This window comes from Eulemur rufifrons, chromosome 24, assembly GCF_041146395.1.
Source record: "Eulemur rufifrons isolate Redbay chromosome 24, OSU_ERuf_1, whole genome shotgun sequence".
Lineage (NCBI taxonomy): Eukaryota > Metazoa > Chordata > Mammalia > Primates > Lemuridae > Eulemur > Eulemur rufifrons.
Window position 1 is genome coordinate 18336859 of NC_091006.1, and position 22355 is coordinate 18359213.

Sequence of the window (22355 nt, forward strand, 5' to 3'; positions counted from 1 at the left end):
GGTGCCGGCAGCGGTGGCAACGGAAGAATGGCGGGCAGGGTGGTCACAGCCCCAGCGGCGGGGCGACAGGGCACGGGCCGGGGACCGGAGGCCACATAAAATCTGGGCGCCGCAGTGAGGCCAAAGTGGGGGGATGGAGCGCTCAGCCCACGCAGGGCTTGGGCGGCGGGGGATGGGGAGGCCCTATTTGGGGAACGGAAACGCAAGGAGGCGCGGTGCGAATGCACGCTGCTCGCCCTCCTTCTTTGGGGGAGCCCTACGAGAAGAGGCAGGGGACACCAGCTTTGCCTCGCCCGGAACCCTTATTACATAATTTAAATTAATATAAATGCACCCAGGAAATACACCCAGTACACTTCAAGTAGTCTGAAGGCTTAGGAAAAGATTCCCTGAGAACTTTTTTTTTAATGTTTGAAATGAATTTTCTGCAGTGATTTACTAAGTGTAGACGGTTGGAAAGAGTATTCCAAGAATAGATAAAGGTACACATGAAGGACTGGTGTTGGGCACCAGTGCTAGTGTTGGGCACTGGTGTTGGTGGTATGAGCATTTAGGAAATGGAAAGGACTGACACAGAATGAAGGATAATTCACATCAAGATGCTGAATTGAGCAGATACAATTATTTCTGGAAATGTTAAATAATAAATTAGCTGACCCATAAACCCAATGTAGAAAATTTAAAAATTTTAAATGATTAAAAATTAAACTCTAGTTTTATACAAACTGTAATAATATGGCAACATTGTTTATATGATGGTAAATAGCAAAAAGATACAGCTCAACTTTAAAATTATTAAACCAGTCTAATTGTTTAAAGTCATCTTTATAGGTATATGAACTTTTAAAAATATTTATAAACACCTACGTACATAAACCAAATGTTTAAAGACTCTGGATAGTATACAAAAGCCAAGGGTTTTCTGTTTCTTCTTATCTGGTAACCTAGAACTCAAGTTCATTATTCAAAATCACAATTTAACAAGTTTAGCAAGATTGTATTTAGAACATTTAGCAAGATTATATTTAGAAATATAAAGAGCTTATTTATCTTTCCTACATTCTATGTTACAACAAATAATTTTTTTCTTTTATTATCAACATGTATATTTTTCAAAAATTTTCTGCAGTTGCTTTATGTATGTTGTGTGTCTTTTTTTTTTAACCCTTAAAGTTCTGTTAACTTTCAAATCCTCTTCAGTTCAGGACTACTAGACATTTTCTAACCATATTTTTTCCATATTTCTCTGTCCTTGGCTCGATCAAAGGACAGAGTCACTGATGAGTGTCAGAGTTCTCTGAAGTATGTATGTACAGGAGAGGAATGAATGTTTTAATAAAATTTTCCTTCCCAACCTGGGATTTAGGAAGTCTTTCACAATGTCAAAGATTTGAACACAACAAGAATGAAAGTCCATTTTCCAGGAATGTGTCTCCTCTGTGTAGAAGCTGCAATCCAAAGGACACTGAAAGGGGAAAAAGGGAAAGAATGGGGTACAAATAGAAAAAAAGGCCAAGAACGGTGGCTCACGCTTGTAATCCCAGAACTTTGAAAGGCCGAGATGGGAGGATCAATTGAGGCCACGAGTTCAAGACCAACCTAGGCCAAACAGCAAGACTCCATCTCCACAATAACATTAGAGAAATTAGCTGGGCATAGTGGCGTGTGCCTGTAGTCCCAGCTACTTGGGAAGCTGAGGCAGGAGAATCCCTTGAACCCAGGAGTTCAAAATTACAGTGAGCTATGATCATGCCACTGCACTTCAGCCTGGGCAACACATTGAGACCATGTCTCCTAAAAAAAGAAAGAGGATAGGCGCAGTGGCTCATGCCTGTAATCCTAGCACTCTGGGAGGCTGAGATGGGAGGATATAGCTCGAGGTCCGGAGTTGGAGACCAGCATGAGCAAGAGCAAGATCCCGTCTCTACTAAAAATAAAAAGAAATTATATGGACAACTAAAAATATACAGAAAAAGTAGCTGGGCATGGTGGCGCATGCCTGTAGTCCCAGCTACTTGGGAGGCTGAGGCAGGAGGATTGCTTGAGCCCAGAAGATTGAGGTTGCTATGAGCTAGGCTGACACCACAGCACTCTAGCCTGGGCAACAGAATGAGAGTCTGTCTCAAAAAAAAAAAAAAAGAAAAGAAGGAAAAAGGACAGGATTTGCATGGATTCACCAGTGACCAGATTTTAAGTTCACCATAATTTTACTTAAAGCCAGAGTTTCCCTAAGTGTACCCTGCAGCTTTGTTTATTTACAGGACAAGAAAATTAAATTCTGATCAATGGATGGTCCACTCTCTATATTTGGTACAACGAGGCTTCCAAATGCAATTTAAACTCTACGATTGGTTCCCTGAAAAATGTTTTAGCTAAGAGTACCTTCTTAGTATTAATATAATTTTAGCACTAGACCACAGGGTGGAGTACCAGTACCTTCTTTGTAGATCTAAGATCTTAGATCTTAATAGATGGACCTGAGTAGATCCATTAGTTGCTAGCATGTCAACAACCTAAAATGAATAAAATGCAACAATTAATCTAAATGCTCTTTCAAATAAATACTTATGTTAATACAATCATACAGTGAAAATTACTGCAATTGAATTTATGACCCAGTGTTTTCACTATAATTATTTCTTAGAAAGTATCCTAAGAGCTACCAAAGACTAACAGCCTCCAACACCACTTGCAGGCGATGCCTCAAAGGCAGGCAGAGGAGTAGGAAATCTTTATGTGAAAAATGGGAAGTCTTCAGGTATACCCTGATTGGGAAGCTGTCGGTGGGAAAACTAGAAGCAGAACACCCTGCATGATTGGTTAGAGATACATATTTGGTTTTCTGTCATTATTACTGGGTTGGAAATGAGGACAAAACTTAGGAAAGCTGTCTATTATTAGTCATGTCCTGGCCACTTGGGGCTGACTGTTACCAGAGTATTGGCTAGGCTTCCTAGATTGTTGCTAGGTATAGTGGTCTGACATTCTACAAGCCTGACTTACAGAGAGCTGGTTTCTTGGGCTATTACTACAAAGGGTTGGCTTCCGTTTGTACCCATTGTAGGTCAGCATTCTATTTTTATATATGATCTGGCCATTGTATTCTCAGAAGCACCAGACTGTCACAACTACCCCTTACTCAGATCTACCTCTGAATCCATAGCATACCTTGGCATCCAGGATACAAATTAGGACAACACCCTGCAGCTTTTTCTTGGAGGCCTTGGACAGTAATGCAAACTAGGCTCAAACTAGAAAGAGAGCTATATTCTGCCATCATACCGTCCTCCTTGAGGCATACAAAGTTGGGATCCCAAAAAAGCTGTTCACCCTTTCATGTTAGCAGAAGCGAATTGTTTTCAAACCACCCCATACAGTGAATAGAATCCCCAAGATTAATGGTGGCTTAAAAAGTAAGGCCTTTATTATCATACAAACCAGGGCAATGAAAGGCAGGTAGTTCACACAGTTGATGATTTGGAGGCTAGAAAATTCCATCAACATTGTCATCTAAGATCAACAGTATCTGAAATAGGTAGTCCGTCTTTTCATGTCAACAGGAGAGTCCTTTGGGTCAAACTGGGTCAGGTCCATTCCCTGACTCATCAGAGAGAAAAAAAAAATGAGAAAGGAATATAATAAATGCTCAGGCTACTTACAAATCCCTCCCAGGAGTGAAAGAACACCAAGGTTACTTACCTGCATACAATGGCATGGGTGAATTCAGGTGCATATAGTGAGCACCTGCCAGCTGGTAGAGGCAAAATGGCTTCTGCTACAAAACTAGCAATGACATCAATCCACCAAGAGCCCTCAGTAGGGTAAAATGTACAATGCAGCTCCCACATACCTGGAATTTATGTGGCTGTTCAATGTACGAGGTTCAATTCAAGCAGATGGCACCCTCACATGAGGATTTCCTTCAGAGTTGTTATACTGAACAAAGAAACAGCACATCCCTGGATATCAAAGGTATTCTTCCCACGTAAACTTCGTGATACCCAATGAGATAAGTCCTTTGACTGAATGCTTACTCACATTCACTGCATTCACAGGACTTTCTACAATGTGCTAATTTTCCACATTTGCCACTCATAAGGCCTTTATCGACTATGAATCCTCTGGTGTTTAATGAGGCTAGAGTTATGGCTAAAGTATTTCCCACATTCAGTGCACTCATAAGGTCTTTCCCCAGTGTGAACCCTCCTGTGCTTAATGAGGCTGGAGTTTTGAGTAAAGGATTTCCCACATTCACTGCATTCGTAAGGCCTTGATCCAGTGTGAACTCTCTGGTGTTTTTGGAGACTGGAGCTGTAGGTAAAGAATTTCCCACATTCACTGCACTCATAAGGCCTTTCTCCGGTATGGACTCTCCGATGTTGAAGAAGCGCAGAGCTTTGGCTAAAGGATTTCCCACATTCACTGCACTTATAAGGTCTTTCTCCAGTATGAACCCTACGGTGTTCAATGAGGCTGGAGTTTTGGCTAAATGACTTCCCACATTCACTACACTCATAAGGCCTTGATCCACTATGAACTTTCTGGTGTTTTATAAGACTGGAATGGTATGTAAAGAATTTCCCACATTCACTGCACTCATAAGGCCTCTCTCCAGTGTGAACACTCTGGTGCTGAAGGAGTGCAGAGCTTTCACTAAAGGACTTCCCACATTCACTGCACTCATATGGCCTTTCTCCAGTGTGAACTCTCCAATGTTTAATAAGGTTAGACTTGTTGCTGAATAATTTTCCACATTCATCACATTCATGAGGTCGTACTCCAGTATGAACTCTCCGGTGCTGAATGAGGCTAGAGCTTTGCCTAAAGGATTTCCCACATTCCCGACACTCATAAGGCTTTTCTCCCGTATGAACTCTCCAATGGTCATTGAGGCTGTAGCTTTTGCTAAAGGATTTCCCGCATTCACTGCACATGTAACATCTTTCTGTAGTGAGGGTTCTCTGCTGCTGTACAAGTTTGTGTTTTCGGCTGATTGCTTTTGTATATGCTTCATAGTTGTGATGAGTTTTTTCACTGTGACTGACAGCCCCACAATTGCTTATGCTATTTGACTGCTCCCCAGCGTGAGTGGCCTGTTGATGGACAAATCCCAACTTGGCCAGGAAGTCCTTCCCAACTTCCCTGCAAGTAAAGGGCTCCCCTGACACATGAAATGTGCAGGTCTTCACAAAAAATGTTCTGCCCACACTGCTTCTGAAGTGTTTCTCTCCAAAGTGCTGCTTCTGGTGTTGATAAACATCTGCAATGAAATACAATTGTTTCCCACATGCCCCACACCTGTAGTTTCTGCCCTCGAAGTATTCTCTGGGGCTCAGCCAAGTGTAAAATGTCTCTCAAGACCAGGCCACATATCTCACAGGGGTGGGTCTTCTGGGGAAACAGACTCGTCTTGGAAGTTCTGAGTTGGGACACTCCTAAAGAAATGCTCTGCTCAGAAGGTACCACCTAATCCACCACTCCATGCTAACAACCTAAAAGCAAGAAATGCTGGTGAAGTGCACATTGACTTTGGGGGGAAGGGGCAGCCCCCATACAAGTGTGTGTATGACAAACCCAGGAACAAGTCCATGGGATTGTCTGCATTACAAGGGAGGTGGGCTGAGGCTGAAGCTGCTTAGCAATACTAAGGCTATATGCAAAAACTGTCTTCCATGAAAAAAAAAAAATACTAAGGCTATAAAGATCACAGAATGGGGAGAGCTAATGAGGGAAAGTCACATAGTGAGGTGTGACACAGAGAGAAGCAGGGTCTAAAACTAAATCCTCTGCAAACAACTTCAGCAGAATCTTATCTGCTGGTGACATGAGTGCTGGGTAGAATAGTGTATACAGGCCCAAGGAAATATGACTGCAATAGAGCAGCTGGCCTTCAAAAACTATTTAAGTACACATCTCATGACACAATATCTAGAGGCCAATGTTGGAGGGCCCTACAGATGGAGCAGTGGAAAAAACAGACAAGATGTGGAGTCCAGAGATGTGTAGATTAGCCCCAGGCTGGATATGAGACTAAGTGACAAGTAGTAGACTAAAAGTCAGCAAAGTGTCAAGAATGGTGAAGGCAAACCAGGAATGAGCTGCAGCCACTGGCACTGCAACCAAAATGTTCATCAAACAGACTAGGTTGCTGCTATGATTTAAACCCAGCCTTCACATAATGCCTTTACTCAAGTGCCACTCTTCAGGGCCAGGTTCCCTCCGAGCTCATCTTGCTATGGCTGGATTCATAGCCATGCTGTGAACCACCGAAGGCTCCCTACCTCACTCTTAAGATAAACAAATATATGGCACCTGGCTAATATAAAAACTAAGGAAAGAAAGGGCAGAAGATCAGCTAGCATTGTCCTATAAAAAAAATCTTAGCACATGATAGCCCACAGGAAAAAAAGATACAAATATTACAAAAAAACCCGCAGAGGAGTGTCTTGTAAGAGTCCATGGTCCACATAAGTAGTGACTACGTCAGTGATAGTAATCCCTGGCACAAGCAGGCATAAGGAATACCAGCTATAGAAAGGAAGCAGAACTTGGGGCACACAGGAGTTTCGGATCTGGATGAAGTCACCCAGTCATAGAGAGAACAAGCAAGTGGGGGGGATGCATTAGGGTGACGGCAAAACTCCTGACCCTGAATCCTTCCCTGTGAGGCTGCTAAGAAACAGGTGTTGGGGCTGCTCAAGGAGACCGGGGAGTCCATACACCTCAGCCCGACCAACCACAGAGCCTACCCAGGGAACCGAGAAGGAAGCAGGTTCTGTCATGAGGACAGATCTGCCACTGTGGAAAAAGGGAAGAGCACAGACTAGCTCATGGCACAGAGATGAGTGTGAGAACCTTACCCAGGGAGGTTACAAGAGCCAAGTTCTCCAGCATCACATCACGGTACAGGCATCTTTGAGCCTCATCAAGGAGACCCCATTCCTCCCAGGAGAAGCACACAGCCACATCTTCAAAGGTCACAGTGCCCTGCCAGGATAGAGACAGATGAAACCACAAACAGCCCCTCTCCTGAAAACCCACAATCCCTTTTCCCAACACATTTACCCATGCCCATCCTCTTCCCAAACTCCTCAACTGAGAGGAGAAACTGTCCCCCATGCTATTGTCCCACTATCCCAAGGGCTCATTAATCACGAGGATACAGCTATCAGCAACAGGGATGTGGACAAATAGATATCTAAGCTGGGGGCCTGGCATAGAAGGATCCATCCGGCAATCCTCCTAGAATGCCCAAGGTCAAGTAAGTTTCAATGCCAGGGCCTTGGGGCCATCAGGGTTACTCCTTTACCAAGTGCGCATCATTCTTTAGAATACACATTCCTCCTATCTTCAGATACCACAGTCCCAAACCCATGGCCACCACCACCACCTCTCTGCCTCATACCACAGGTCTCTCCCTGGCCTTCCTACATATGACTTTTTTTTAATCACCCCACTGGTGAGGGTGGGATTCCCACCCTTCCCAGCCTAGGGTTATGGGTATGGCCAAACACAAGATACCTGACACTAGAAAGATAAGATAGATAGCAGTTTATTAATCACATACACACAGAGCCTGGGAGATGAGGACAAGACATATGACACAAAGCCACATAGAGGTACAGTCTAGAAAAATGTGAACAACCAGGGGCCGTGGGATGCAAGCTTTGTAAGACAAAAACGGTCAGGTGCCCCCTGGTTCCCACAATTGGTCTATCTGGATAACTCTCTGGGTTGGCAGGGAGCTGAAATTTGATACAAAGTGATAAGCAGAAATTGTGCCTGGTCCCCTTAATAAAAAGGGTTGTTTGGGGGAAAAGTGGGAAGGGGAACTTGCACTCAAGCCATTTGATGTCATCCCGATTTCACCAGATGTCAAGACAGTACATAATATTAGATCTTAATTTTAGACTTTACACTATAATTTAGTACACAATATCTAGAGAGCTTGACAATATCCAACAGAAGCTAATGCAACCCTAGACCGCCCATGGCTCCCTCTAGTGGCAACAGTCCCATATCCTATGAAGGCTCCCTGCCTGGCTCCATTCTTTGGCTCAGAATTAAGACACACAAAAACACATGTTCCTCTCAAGATACCCATGGCCCTATCGCACTTCTGTGCTGCACTTGCTGACCCATCACCAGTTACAACCTTCCTCTGTCCACCTAACCCCATCGAAAGCCCAGCTCCATTGGTCAGTCACCCCAGGCCTAGTGACTCTTTGCCCCTAGCATCCTCCAGGCTGAATGAAACACTCAGGCCTCATCAAAGTCATCACAAAATCGTGATGATTCCAGAGTGGTAAATAAGTACTAGGTCTGGCTTGAGTGCTATCTTGCCTCAAATATACCTATGCCTCTGCATCCATCTCATATCTACTTCTCCCTTGAAACCTTATGCTGCCTGTCAAACTATCCTGTCCAATAATCCATGGCCTCTAACCTCCCTTACTAGTGTTTGTAAAGCCCAATACCATCACCTAACCAAAAGGTCTGATCCTCAGCCCAGCTCTCACTCTCCCCTTCCTGGCCCCCTAATAGCTACACCACCATAACCTAAAGATTAACCCTCCTAAATGTGAACCACAGCTCACTCTCTTTGGTCCACACAATAACCACATTTTGGATGTCTCCATCCTGAACCACTCCCCAGATTTCCAGACCTGTGTGTTCAGTTGCTCACTTAATGCCTCCACTCCATGACCTCTGAAACATCTCAAGCTATTTATTTATTTATTTATTTATGAATGAATGAATTAAAGGATCTGTTACCAAGGTTTTAGTGCAGTGGCACGATCATACATCACTGCAACCTTGAGCTCCTCGCCTCAAGGAAGCCTCCTGCCTCAGCTTCCCAAAGCGCTGGGATTACAGGTGTGAGCCACCACACTTGGCTCAATCTAACTCTTAACTTGACCTAATCTAACTTTGACCAAATCAAAGCTCCTGATGTCCCCAGTGAATATTACTCTTAATATCAATTTTTCTTGATGGAGCTTATATTCCTCCAGCTGCTAAAACAAAAGCTATGGGGTCATCCCTGAATCCTGTTTCACTCCCTCACATCCACATTAGAAAATTTAGTTGCCCAAATCCAGACCAGAATGCAACCACATCTCCTGAGCCATGACTCTGGTCCACTAACTCTCACCAGGACTATAGCAGTAGCCTCCATCCTCATCTTCCTTCTTCCCTCAACTCCACAGTTGTTCTCTATTATACAGACAGATGGAGGCTGTTAAGACTTTGGTAAGATCATCCCCCTCTTCTGACTCAAACTTCCCATTACCTCTAGGATAGATACACAACTTCTCTGGCAGCCATTGCAGCCCTGACTCCTTCCCCCTGCTCTTTGTTCCCACCTAAAAGAAAAAAGGCCCATGATTTCCTGAACATTCTCAGTTCAGTTTTACCTTTAAACATTTGCACATCCTAGTCCCAGTTCCAGGGAAAACCTTCCATACCCATTTACACTGGCTGCAGTAATGGGAACACCTCCAAAAAACCCCTGGTATAGACTTATGGCCCTGGGCTTGGAGTTTCCCCAGGGAGCTAGACCCAAGGATCAGGGGAATAGCACTTAAGAGTACTAGGAAATCATAATCTAGAGAACATGTGGATGCGAGATGAGGCCACTGAGGGACTAGAACATCCTCCACTTCCCTATGTGGGTTCCATAAGCCCTGGAAACCATGGAAAGAGGCAGGTCTTAGAGGAATGCGTCCAGCGTAGGACACTACAGACCTCTATGTACCCATCCCTGGCCCTGAAATCAGGTGACCTAAGGCTGGCTGTCTTACCTCCCTGCCTCAGTGTTCACTGTCACCCTTTACCAACTGTAGGACTTAAAGAAGATGCAACCTCCCAGTGCCTCAATGTCCTCATCGTCCCTTCCACTCTGCTCTTCCTTTGCACACTCTTTGGGAAACTTTTAAAATCCTAACTTAGATGGTATCCCTCCTTTATTCAAACCTCTCCACAGAGTCTAAAGTCTTCACAATGAAGACACACCACTGAGCCAGCTATTCAACGAGTAACTCGGCCTCATGTTCTTTGGTCCCTGCAGGAGAAGACAGATCCCAGGTTTCCCGAAACCTCCCGGCTCAGTCGCACCTTTAAGCCTTTGCACGCGCGGGTCGCGCAGCCTCTCACACTCCCCCCACCCCACCCAACCACACTGAATGTCAGAAATAAGGACCCCACCCACGAGCACCTCACTCTCGTGGACACCGGGGCTTGGGCTACAGGGACGTGAGAAGGCGCCCCTCAGTCCAGGCTTGAGGACTTGGGTGGATGAAGACGGGTGAGGCCCCAGGACAAGGCACTTACCTGAGCCGGGTCCCTCAGCGCGGCCACTGCCATCGGTCTGTGGGCGCAGCAAGTACGTAGGCACGGCGGTCCCTACCCCGGGCCTGGCGCGGGTCACTCCGGGGGACGAAGCCAAGCCTCAGACGCTTCTGTGCAGCGGAGACAACGACTCTTCTCGAGCCTTCTCGGCCGCGATCCAGCGCTCCGCGGCCTCTGATCCGTGAACACACTTAGAGAAGCCAAAATGGCCGCCACGCAGTAGACGCCAGAGGTCCTGCCCGTCTTTGTACCACACGAGGAAACAGCTATTTTCTGAGTCCCCATTGGCTCAGCTGCACTGCCATTCAATGCAGAGCATTCTGGGTAAGTGTAGTTCTCATTAGGCCCAGAGGTCTCGACTGTAAATATATTAGTCCTGTTTTAATTTAGCATGCTAGATGAGAACCTTCAGAATTAACTAAGCTCACTCAAGTGGTTAATTTATAACAACAAAGGATATCCAGTAATGGATTATGGTAAGGATGACGCAATAACCATACATAATTTCTGTCCTTAAATTCCTCTGTAGATCATGTTTTTTCACATGCAAGCTTTCTTTATTTGTATCACCATACTTGTGCAATTATATTGTCCTTTAAGTTTACATTAGCTATGTAAGATATATTAATAACAGCATTGATCATCAGGGCCCACCAATTGTACTGATGTTTTCTCATTGCTCCCAGGCCATTTTATTCATACCATTAAAAATTGGCTGGGCGCAGTGGCTCACGCCTGTAATCCTAACACTCTGGTAGGCCGAGGCGGGAGGATCGCTCGAGGTCAGGAATTCGAGACCAACCTGAGCAACAGCAAGACCCTGTCTCTACTAAAAATAGAAAGAAATTATCTGGACAACTAAAAATATATATAGAAAAAATTAGCCGGGCATGGCGGCACATGCCTGTAGTCCCAGCTACTCGGGAGGCTGAGGCAGAAGGATCGCTTGAGCCCAGGAGTTTGAGGTTGCTGTGAGCTAGGCTAACGCCACGGCACTCTAGCCCAGGCAACAGAGCAAGACTCTGTCTCCAAAAAAAAAAAAAAAAAAAAAAATTAACTTTGGAGATCACTGCTCTAAAGTTTGTCACAACTGCCCTCTCCTCATGGTTACCTCCAAACCAGTAAGTACAAATGGCATCCAGCCTACATAATTTGTCTCACAAAGCCCTGCAGTCTTCCTTAAAAGGTCTTGGGCAGCAATGCAAATTACATCAAAACTGGAGTCAGAGGTATTTTCTGCCATCATACTATATTCTCTGAGGCACAGAAAAGTGGGGACTCCCATAATATCTGTTGGCCTTTCCATGCTGGCCGAACACAACTGTTTCCTCAATACAATCCACATGACAAACAGAACCCCCAAGATTAAAATTGGCTTAAAAGTAGGCCTTTATTATCACATAAACATGAGCAATGTGAGACAGGCAGTTCCAGGGCTGGGTGGCTTAGAGATTGTATACATCTATCATGAACATCACATGAGACCAAAAAATCCATGAAGGTAAGCTTCTGCAAGATACCTGCAGAACCCTTCTTGTGTTCTCTGGAACAAAATTATTTCATGCCAATTACATCTAAACGGAGAAAATGAGGACCTCTGATACCGTGAGACCACTCATGACTCCTAGGGACTGGGGCGAGAACAGAGGTCTGCCTGTAGTAAGTATGCTGGAGGGACACACTGTGCCACTCTGCCAGATGATGGTAGTGAATAGCTCCTGCCCTGGCAAAGGCCTTTGGCTGTTTAGAAAGTGCAACCTGGCTCCTGAAAGCACCTCACATACTAGGCACTCACAGGGAATCTCCCCAGGTGGATGTCCCTACATATGAGGTTCTACTTCTGACTGATGGTTCTCTTACAACAGCTACTCTCAGAGCTTTGCTCTGGAGTGAGATGTTAGGCTGAACAAAGAGACAATACATTCCCTGTCCTGCTAAGGACTCTGTCCAGTGAGAAATTCCCAATGGCATGTAAGGTTCAGCCTTTGGGAAAGGCTTTCCTGCATATGCTGTCATCATAATCACTGTTCTCCAAGGTGCCCTAACTTTGGGGTGTTGGCCAAAGGGTTTCCCACATTCACCATACCCTTAAGGCTTTTCTCCAGCATGAATTCTCTGGTGCAGAACCAGTGTCTGTTTCCGGATGAACTCTCTCCCACACTCGCTGCATACATAAGGCCTTTCTCCAGTGTGGACTTTCCAGTGCCTGATAAGGTTCGGCCTTTGGGTGAAGGCTTTCCCACACTTGCTGCACTCATAGGGCTTTTCTCCAGAGTGAACTTTCTGGTGCTGAATGAGTTTAGAGATGCAACTAAAGGCTTTCCCACATCTGCTACACTCGTAATCACTGCTGTGAATTCTCCAATGTACATTAAGGTGGGAACTTTGGCTAAAGGCCTTCCCGCATTCACTGCACTCATAAGGCTTTTCTCCAGTGTGAGTTCGCTGATGCAAAACAAGTGTGTGTTTGCGACTAAACTCCTTTCCACATTCACTGCATACATAAGGCCTGGCTCCTGTGTGAACTTCCTGGTGTCGAATGAGATTAGACTTACTGCTAAAGAATTTCCCACATTTGCTGCACTGATAGAGCCTTTCACCTGTGTGAACTCGCCTGTGCTCAATCAGGCCAGAGATTTGTCTAAAGAATTTCCCACATTCGCTGCACTCATAAGGCCTTTCTCCAGTGTGAACTGTCTGGTGTTTGAAGAGGTCATAGCTTTGGCTAAAGAATTTCCCACATTCACTACATTCATAAGGCCTTTCTCCAGTATGGATTCTCTGATGCCGCGCAAGTGTGTCTTTGCGGGTGAAGGCTTTCCCACAATCAGCACACTTGTGATACGTCTGTCCAGCGGGAAATGCCCCCTGAAGCTTGGTGCTCTTATGGGGCTTCATCCTGCTGGGAGGGGTCTGGTGCTGAAGAAGGCCAGAGGTGGCTGAAAAGTTCATGCCACCTTCCCCACATGTGTGGATCTTCTCTGGCACATGGACTCTGCAGCTGTTCACAGAGTCCCTACCCTCATCCCTTCTGAAGGGCTTCTCTCCACTGGGCTTCTGGTGCTGGTCAAAGCTGGTACTGAACCAGAATTGCTTCCCACGTGCCCCACAGGTATGTGGTTTCTGCCTGACTTTTTCCCTCTGGTATTCAGCCAGGTGTAAAGTATCTTTCAATGAAAGACAACACATGTCACATGGGTGAGTCTTCAGTTCTGCCATGGGTGTTGTGGTCTGTAGCACTCCTTCCACAGAAACACTCTGCTCAGAAGGTGCCTCCTCATCCTCAGCTCCATGCCAACAATCTGAAAGCATAGAAATGCTAATGAAATGCATGCTGACTTTGGTGGGAGGAGGCAGCCCCATCATAAATGTGTGTTGCACACACCCAGGAATGAGACTATTTTCAGGATGAGGGGCATGATCAGGTTCAGGAAGAGACTACTATAAGGCACTGAGCCTCTGAAGGTTACACAAAGGCAAAATGAAGAGAGTAGAACAGAGCAAACGGCTTCCAGGAGGACCCTGGCTGTTGGTGATAGGTGAGTACTATGTAAAATGCGTCCAGGCCCTGGAAAATCCATTTACAAGTGAGTGGTTGGTATTGAAAGACTAAAGATATGTGCACATTGCATGAACATGAAATGTAAGTCAACACTGCTGGAAAGTGCAGAGAGTCAAAGGAATAGGTGTGAGGTAGAGGCCAGAGAGGTGAGGAATGGCATGGGAAGACAAACTGGAAATAAATCTTAGTGTCAAGAATGGGGAAGGAGAGGTCAAAATGTTGTGTGGCCACTGGCCTTGCAAACAAACACTGGTGTGCACAGTTAAGGCTGCTGTTTGTGAACCCTGAAGTGATATCGTGCCATCCCCTGATGTCCACTCACCAGGTCCAGCTCCCATCCGGGTCTCTCTTTTTGTGACTGGAGTCACATCCAACTGGTCCGGCTCTTCTCCTGGCTCCAGTTGTATGACTACATGTGACCTGGAAGATGCGATTCCTAAGGGAAAGCCAAGACAAATGAGCAGCCAGCACTGGCCCTGAGCAACCCACCCTATGATGAACCACAGGTAAGAAAAATAATTATTACAAAAAAAAACCTCAAAGAAAAGTTTTGCAGGAATATCCCAAAGGGCCCCATAAGTAGTGATTATGTGAGTGCCTCTGGCATCCAGGCCCAAAAAAATGTCACCTGGAGAAACAGACAGAATCTTGGGCACAGAGGTACCACAATTTTGGACAGATTCGCCAGCCCTGAAAGTAACCAAATCTGATGAGATCCATTGAGCAAACCACAAGTCTTGTGACTCCAAACCCTCGGCTGCATGGCTTCAGGGCTGCTCAGCCAAAAGTGAGGACACTCCATACAGCTTAGCCCTGACACCCATGGCACCCACCCCAGCAAACTGGTGAAGGCAGCAATGCTTGTGATCTGACCACAAGAAGAACAGAGTAGTCCCTGAGGAAAAGGAGAAAGGCAGGTGGTTATGAGGACCTTACCGAGTGAGGCTAAAAGTGCAAAGTTCTCAAACATCACATCATGGTATAGGAGTCTCTGAGCATTGTCAAGAAGCTCCCACTCTTCCCGGGAGAAGTAAACAAACACATCCTCAAAGATCACACAGCCCTGCAAAAACAAAGTCCATGAAGTCTCTTGACCAATGGTCCTTACTCTATCTACCCACAACTTTCAGAATGATAAATGAGCACTTGTTTCAATGTAAAGTCACCAGCTATATTAGCCACTATCAAGAGAATCAGCCAAGACCGAACCAAGAAGAAACTGAAAATCTAAACAGACCAGTAACAAGCTGCAGTGAGCTAGGCTGACACCACTGTACTCTACCCAGGGCAACAGAGTGAGACTCAGTCTCAAAAAAAAAAAAAAAGTCAACTCAAAATGTATTAAAGAGACTTCAACCTAAAAGCTTAAAACTACTAGAAGCAAACATAGAGGTTCCGTGACATTGGACTGGGCAGAGATTTCTTGGATATGACCCCAAAAGTGCAAGCAATGAAAGCAAAAATAGACAAAAGGGATTGTAACAAATGAAGATGCTCCTGCTTCTTCTTTCAAAGGAAACAACAGGGTGTTGAAAGAAAATACTTACAAATCATACATTGGACAAGAGGCTAAAACCCAAAATATTAATATAAAGGAACACAAAACTACTCAATAACAAGAAAACAACCATATCAAAAATGGGCAAAAGACTTCAATAGGCATTTCTCAAAAGAATACATATAATTGACTAGCAGATACATAAAAATATGCTCATCTCTAATCATCAGAGAAAGGCAAATTAAAATCACAAGATGTCACTTTCTACCTGTTAAATATGCTATTATCAAAAAGGTCAAAGATAACAAGTGTTGGCAAGGACATGGTGAAAAGAGAACCCTTATACACTATTGGTAGTATTGTAATTAAGAGTAGCCATTTTGGAACAATATGGAGGTTCTTCAAACAACTAAAAATAGAATTTCCATATTCCAGCAATCCCACTACCCAAAGGAATTAAAATCAGTATTTCAAAGAGATATCTGTACTCCCGTGCTCATTGCAGCAGTATTCACAACAGCCAAGATACGGCAACAATCTAAGTGTCCATCAGTGGATGAGTGAATTTTTAAAATGTGGTATACATACACAATAGAATATTATTCAGCATTAAAAAAACAAACAAACAAGGAAATTCTGTCATTTGCAATAACATGGATGAACCTAGAGGACATTATGTGAGGTGAGGTGAAACAAGCCAGACACAGAGAGACAAATACTGTGTGATCTCAGTTATATGTGGAATCTAAAATAATCAAGCTCATAGGAGTAGAAGCTGGGTGCAGTGGGTAACACCTGTAATCCCAGCACTTTGGGAGGCTAAGGCAGGAGGATCTCTTGAGGCCAGGAGTTCAAGACCAGCCTGAGCAAAAGCAAGACCTCATCTCTACAAAAAAATAGAAAAATTAGCCTGGCGTGGTGGCATGTGCCTGTAGTCCTAGCTACTTGGGAGGCTGAGGCAAGAGGATTGCTTGAGCACAGGAGTTTGAGGTTGCACTGAGCTATGATGGGGCCACTACACTCCAGCCCAGGCGACAGAGTAAGAACCTGTCTCAAAAAAAAAAAAAAAAAAAAAGGAGAGAGTAGAATAGTGGTCATCAGAGGCTGGTGTGGGGATGGGCTGGACAGAGAATGGGGACAGATTGATTAATGGGTAGAGTTACAATTAGATGGAGGAATAACTTCTGGTGTTCTATTGCACAGCAAGATGACTTTAGTTAATAATGTACTGTATATTTCAAAATAGCTAAAAGAGAGGATTTTAAATGTTCTCACCACAAAGAAATGATAAATATTTAAGGTGATGGATAAGCTAATTACTCTGATTTTTCATTCCACAACATATACATGTATAGAAACACCCCAATGTACACTACAAATATACACAATTATTTGTCAATTAAAAATAAAATAAAACTTTAAAGCCAAGCTCCTCATGCCCTATAGCTCTCTCCTCCTTTAGACACTGGACAGAATCCTTTTAAATGCCAAGATCCCTTCCTTCTTGGTGGAGTCTAGGAATGCCCACTGCCTCTTCCCTGCCCTCTAGTCCCAGCCTTCTCTCTCACCCCAAAGATCATCTGAAATAACATACTTAAGATTGATCCCCACTAAAAAGAAAAAAACACACACACAAAAAGAAAAGAAAACAAACAAACAAAAAAGACTGCTCCCCTTAAATTTGATCTCCAAGTCAATTGCAGTGGCTCACGACTGTAATCCTAGCACTTCGGGAGGCAGAGACAGGAGGATCACTTGAGGCCAGGAGTTCCCAGACCAGCCTGAGCAACATAGAGACTTCCCTCTCCCAAAGCGCTGGGATTACAGGCGTGAGCCACTGGGCTGGGGCACTCTTTTCTTTCAATGACAGCCAAATATAATGGAGCAGGAAATCCTGTTGCTTGTATCTTTAAAATCTACCCAGAATCTGATCACTTCTTCCCACTCTATGCTACTACTCTTGGTATATCCGCTATCAAAGTATTCCTGGAGGCCAGTGCGTAGTGGCCTTATCTGTTTCCTTGCATCCATCCCCATCATCCCCACCCCAAGCTAATGTTCTCCCCTTAGCAATTTTTTGGACACTTTTAAAATCCCAACTAACATTATGTCCTTCTATTCAAAACCCCCAGGCTTCTCAGCATCCTCAGAATAAAGGCACAACTCCTCAGCCTGCCATTCCAGACCTAACTCCTCAAACTCTGTTCCGTGCTGAGGTAAGAAGGACCCCCGGATCTCTGGAACACTTACGGTTCTGTCGCACCTCGAAACCTTACCCATACAGTCTCCTCTGCCTGTAATTCTCTCCCGGCCGAATCACACTGGCTGTCAGAAATAGGAATCCTAAACATGAGTGCGTCATTGCCCCGGAAACAGATGTTGCAGGGACGTGACCCCTTATTCCGGGTTTTACCATTCAGAGTTGGGGACAAGGGGGACTGAGGGCCAGGGGGACGCAGCACCCACCTGCGCCGTGTCCAGCTGCTCCGCTGCAGCCACTGGACTCTGTGGACGAAGAGAGGCCGGGAGCGGTGGGCGTCTAGGCCGGGGACGCAGGCACTTCCGTTTCCGCTGAGCCTCCGACACGCCTCCTGTGCAGTGGGGACAACATCCCCTCCGCGCTTCCCCGATGCCCTCACCTGGGGCTGACTCAGCGTCCCTGAGTCCCTGCTGGATAGACCCCTCAAAAGACCAAACAAGATGTCCGCCCCAAGGAGGGTCCGGAAGTCCCGCCCAGGCATCATCTGGACGCGGAAACGCCTCTCTTCCGGGCCCTTATTGGAGGTACAGGCTTCTGGGTAGTGTAGTTCCCACTGAGCCATCCGCCAAGGAGAGGAGTTCATGGCCTGGGCTTTTGGGAAAGGACTAAGTGCCAGGGCCAGAGTCTTTGGCAAATAGTAACCCAACTTTCAGAGGACCGGCGGGACTTCACTCCTAAAAGGCCTGCGTCTGGAATGTAGTCTGCACCGACTGCAGAAATATTGAAACATTTCAGATATTCCCTAAAGCCAAGACCAAATGGACACCACACTACAATGTCTGTGTCCATCTGTATAGCTAGGAGCTTTTCTTTTTTTGATTTTTGGAGGTTTTTTTTAGAGACAGTGTCTTGCTTTCTCACCCAGGCTGGAGTGCAGTGGTGCAATAACTCACAATGGACTCAAACTCTTAGATTCAAGCCATCCTCCTGCCTCAGCCTCCAAAGTAGCTAGGACTACAGGCACTGACTGCCATGCCTGAATAATTTTTATTATTTTTTGTAGAAATGCAGTCTTGCTATGTTGCCCAGGCTGGTCTTGAACCCCTGGCCTCAAGAGATCCTCCTGCCTTAGCCTCCCAAAGTGCTGGGATTACAGGCATGAGCCACATCGACCAGCCAGTTGCTTTTTAAACAATGTGCGTTGAAGCTTTAAAATCAATTCTGTGAGTTTCAGTTTGGTTTCAGGGACAGAGAGAAGAGATTCCAGACAGAGCTTTGGAGTAGAGGAAGGGAAAGAGATGTTGAGTCACCCTAAAACCAGTAGACAGATTTCCTCAGAATACTCTTTCACTGCCTTTATGATCAGTGGGTGTACCCATCCACCAAGTGACTCTCTTTTTTCCAGATAAAATTTCTTACTCCGTATCTTCAGACATATAGAATTACTTTTAAGAATCTGAAACCTTTCATAAAAGGATTGCAGGCTATTTGAATGACATTTCCTGCCTGGACAGTGTCTGTCATTGTCATAGTCAGATAATATGTCCAAAATGGGTCATATGAACGTTGAGATAAATGTTTAGGACACCATGAAGTCATCTCCTTGCTGTAAAGTGATTACTATTTAACCTGAAGTGGTTACTATTTAACTACTGTAGGATTGTAGGTACCCTGTCTGCATTAGGAGTTGAGATTATCCCTGAAAAAAATCCTGAAAGCTATTAATAGCAATTCTGTAGTTATCTGAAGATAGTGGAGGAAATAGCTCCAGTGAGATATTTGTAACAGATGTAAAAAGTTAAGATCTTTTAACTTTTTGTGAAGTTTGAGCCTGAGTACTGAAATATGAAAAGTGAAAGAATGAAGCACATGGTTGTATTGAAATCTTGACCACATTTTGTCTACAAAATGTGATTATATTTTTTTCCTGAAAATGCTAAGCAATTGGAGGGACAGGTGAAGATATCAGATATCAGAATGATAAAAATCAGTAGCAAAGCGTGAATAATTCACTGTTTTAACATATATGTTCAATGAGCACCTACCAGTTCCTGCTAGATAGTTCCAGGCACTATCATAGTTGCATGAGAGACATTAATAGAGTTTCCAGGAGTCCTATTTATACAGTCCATGTCTTGCATTTAACAATTTTGTCCTACATACTGTTTTGACTTTGTCAGGATACTGTACATATTCTTACTCAACATTTTCCAATATACTACTAAAATTTAGCAGTTAGAGTTATTTTTTCATCACAGTAATTGGCACATTTAAATGGCAACAGTAAATGAAAATCATATCTCACAAAGATCTAAACAAACCCTGTGGTCTCTCCTGCAGGTTTGGCTAAGGGAAGACTAATATGTGGTGCTTAAAACTTAAAATGCTTATTCTTTCAAATTCAAGAAAGGAAAAGACTGTTCTTTTGACAAAGTCCTGAACAACTAATCCCAATTTATTAACTTTCTATGAGAGTTAAATAAAGGAAGTGGTCAGGGATATGGATTTGGGATTGGTTGGTTTGCATATAAAAGGCATGCTTGCTGGGCATGGTGGTGAGCCTCTGTAATCCCACCTACCTAGCTACTTGGGAGGCTGAGGTGGGAAGATTAATTGTGCCCAGCAGTTTGAGACCAGCCTGGGCAACATAGGGAGACTCTGTTTGAAATAAAAAAAAAAAAAAAAAAGGCATGATCCCAGGCAACGTTCTTATTATTACCTCTTGAGTAATTAGCTAATCCTGGGAGAGGCAGTTTCTTCCTGGCCAATAAGATGCTAAACATTAGAAGATGGGGTATCAAATCTCCTCCATGCATCCCACACCATGAGCAGAGTTCTCTTGACCAAAGAAATAATAAAGTCCAAGGGGCCTTACTGTATCCCACTATAAGTTATATACAGCCTGGATTGAGCCTGAGCAGTTGCTAGAGAACATATTAGGTGCATGAGCAGGTATCCAGTACCTGTGTCATAACCACAGTGGGAACAGCTCACTGCAATGGCTATCGTGGTGTTCTGTGTAGTCAGCTGGAGGAGTTCTGTGGTTCTGCATGGGACATCTTGGTTTGTGGGTGCAAGGAAAATGCATGGAGGCTGCATCACAGCTACACTTGGGGTGCCCCTGAAAGACAGTGGAGAAGCAACATTTTGTGGGGAAGAATAAATATCCCAAGGTGACAATATCTGTAGATTCCATCCCATCAGCCAATGATGATCTTCTCTGACAAGGAAGGAAAAGTTGAGAAGACAGTTGACAAGGAGGTCTGGTGCAGAGGCATGGGGTTGGACTTATGGAAATGCGAACAAAATGGGAAGATTTCTTTTTCTTTTTTTCCTTTTTTTTTTTTTTTTGACAGTCTCATTCTGTCACTCTAGGTAGAGTGCCATGGCATCAGCCTAGCTCACAGCAACCTCAAACTCCTGGGCTCAAGCGATCCTCCTGCCTCAACCTCCTGAGTAGCTGGAACAACAGGCACATGCCACCATGCCTGGCTAATTTTTTCTATTTTTAGTAGAGATGGGGTCTCATTCTTGCTCAGGGCTTACACTGGTCTTGAATTCCTGACCTCAAGTGATCCTCCCACCTCAGCCTCCCAGAGTGCTAAGATTACAGGCATGAGCCACCTCCCCTGGCTGCAGACCATCTTTAAACCAATCTAATTTACCATAAAATGGTGAATGATCAATGCTATTAGTATGTTATACCACACACCAGATTGTTTCCCAAAGTTTAGTTTTTGATTCATTAAGAGTCATTTTTTTTTTCTTTCTCTAAAATCTAATTCAAGATTTACTTTCACTTTTTAAAAAACTGGCTGCTGGCTGAATACAGTGAGTGAGGTGAGCTCATTGCTACTTTCTCACTGCTTCTAGGTCCCTGCAAGGGCCCTTCCTTCAGGCCATGTAAACCTCCAACAAGGTGACCAGATTTGTACAATTAATGCTGATTCACCTGCTCTGGGAGTTCATGGCCCCAAAACTGGAGCAAGTACTGAGCAAATGAAGTTCAGGAGGATATTGTAAATCAAGCATAGCTGAAAATATCCTTCATGATTCTGTATTCATATCTGATTAAACCCAGTTACTACATGGGAAATACACCTATAGAAAAGAAAGTGCTTTCATTCCCTCTTCTGATGTGAATACCTCAATATTGGAGGAAAAAAGTATCCCAGTGTCTAAACCTCAAGCCCTCTGTTTTGGATCTTTGATAGATCTTTCTCAGTCCTTGTAAGAGTTTCTCTTACACTGTCATTCAGTGGGTTCTACATCAGAAAAACAATCAATGAATAAATAAATAAATAATAAATAAGAGTCTCAGTGTCAGTGAAGATATGTCAGCAAGCACAATTGGTGTAATTCTGAAATAGCTACTATTACACAAAAAATATAGGAGGCCACTGTTTTGGACTAAGCCTCTGTACTAGGCCCCAACAGATCAGACCGAAAACCAAAACGGAGTCACCTATGCTAAAATTCCGCATCACTGAACTCAAACTAAGTTGTTATCTTACCTTCTCAGAAATCAGGAGACAGAGATAACAGCCAAATTTCCCAAGCAGGCCAGTTTCAATGATAATGCAAGTCCCTCTGCTTTAATACTTTCCCAGAAAAGTAAACTGTTGTTAACCAATCCGTTGTTTTTCTATTGTTTTGTCTCGCTGTTTCCCTCTTACAAAAAGAGTAACTTTGGAATGATCAATCTGATTTTTGTTCTTTCCTTCAGCTAGCTTTCTAGTCTTTTT

General features: G+C 44.2%; 1 protein-coding gene across 1 annotated transcript; it reads right to left on the reverse strand.

Annotated features, from left to right (window-relative positions):
- Window positions 1-3408: 3408 nt before the first annotated feature.
- On the reverse strand, window positions 3409-18165 carry LOC138374580 (zinc finger protein 671-like). Its single transcript, XM_069457537.1, is given in 5 exon segments — window positions 3409-4941; window positions 12437-12639; window positions 12721-13652; window positions 14849-14975; window positions 17877-18165. Coding segments are annotated over 4 exon segments (2007 nt in total). The 5' UTR covers window positions 14883-14975; window positions 17877-18165; the 3' UTR covers window positions 3409-4103.
- Between the last annotated feature and the right edge of the window lie 4190 nt (window positions 18166-22355).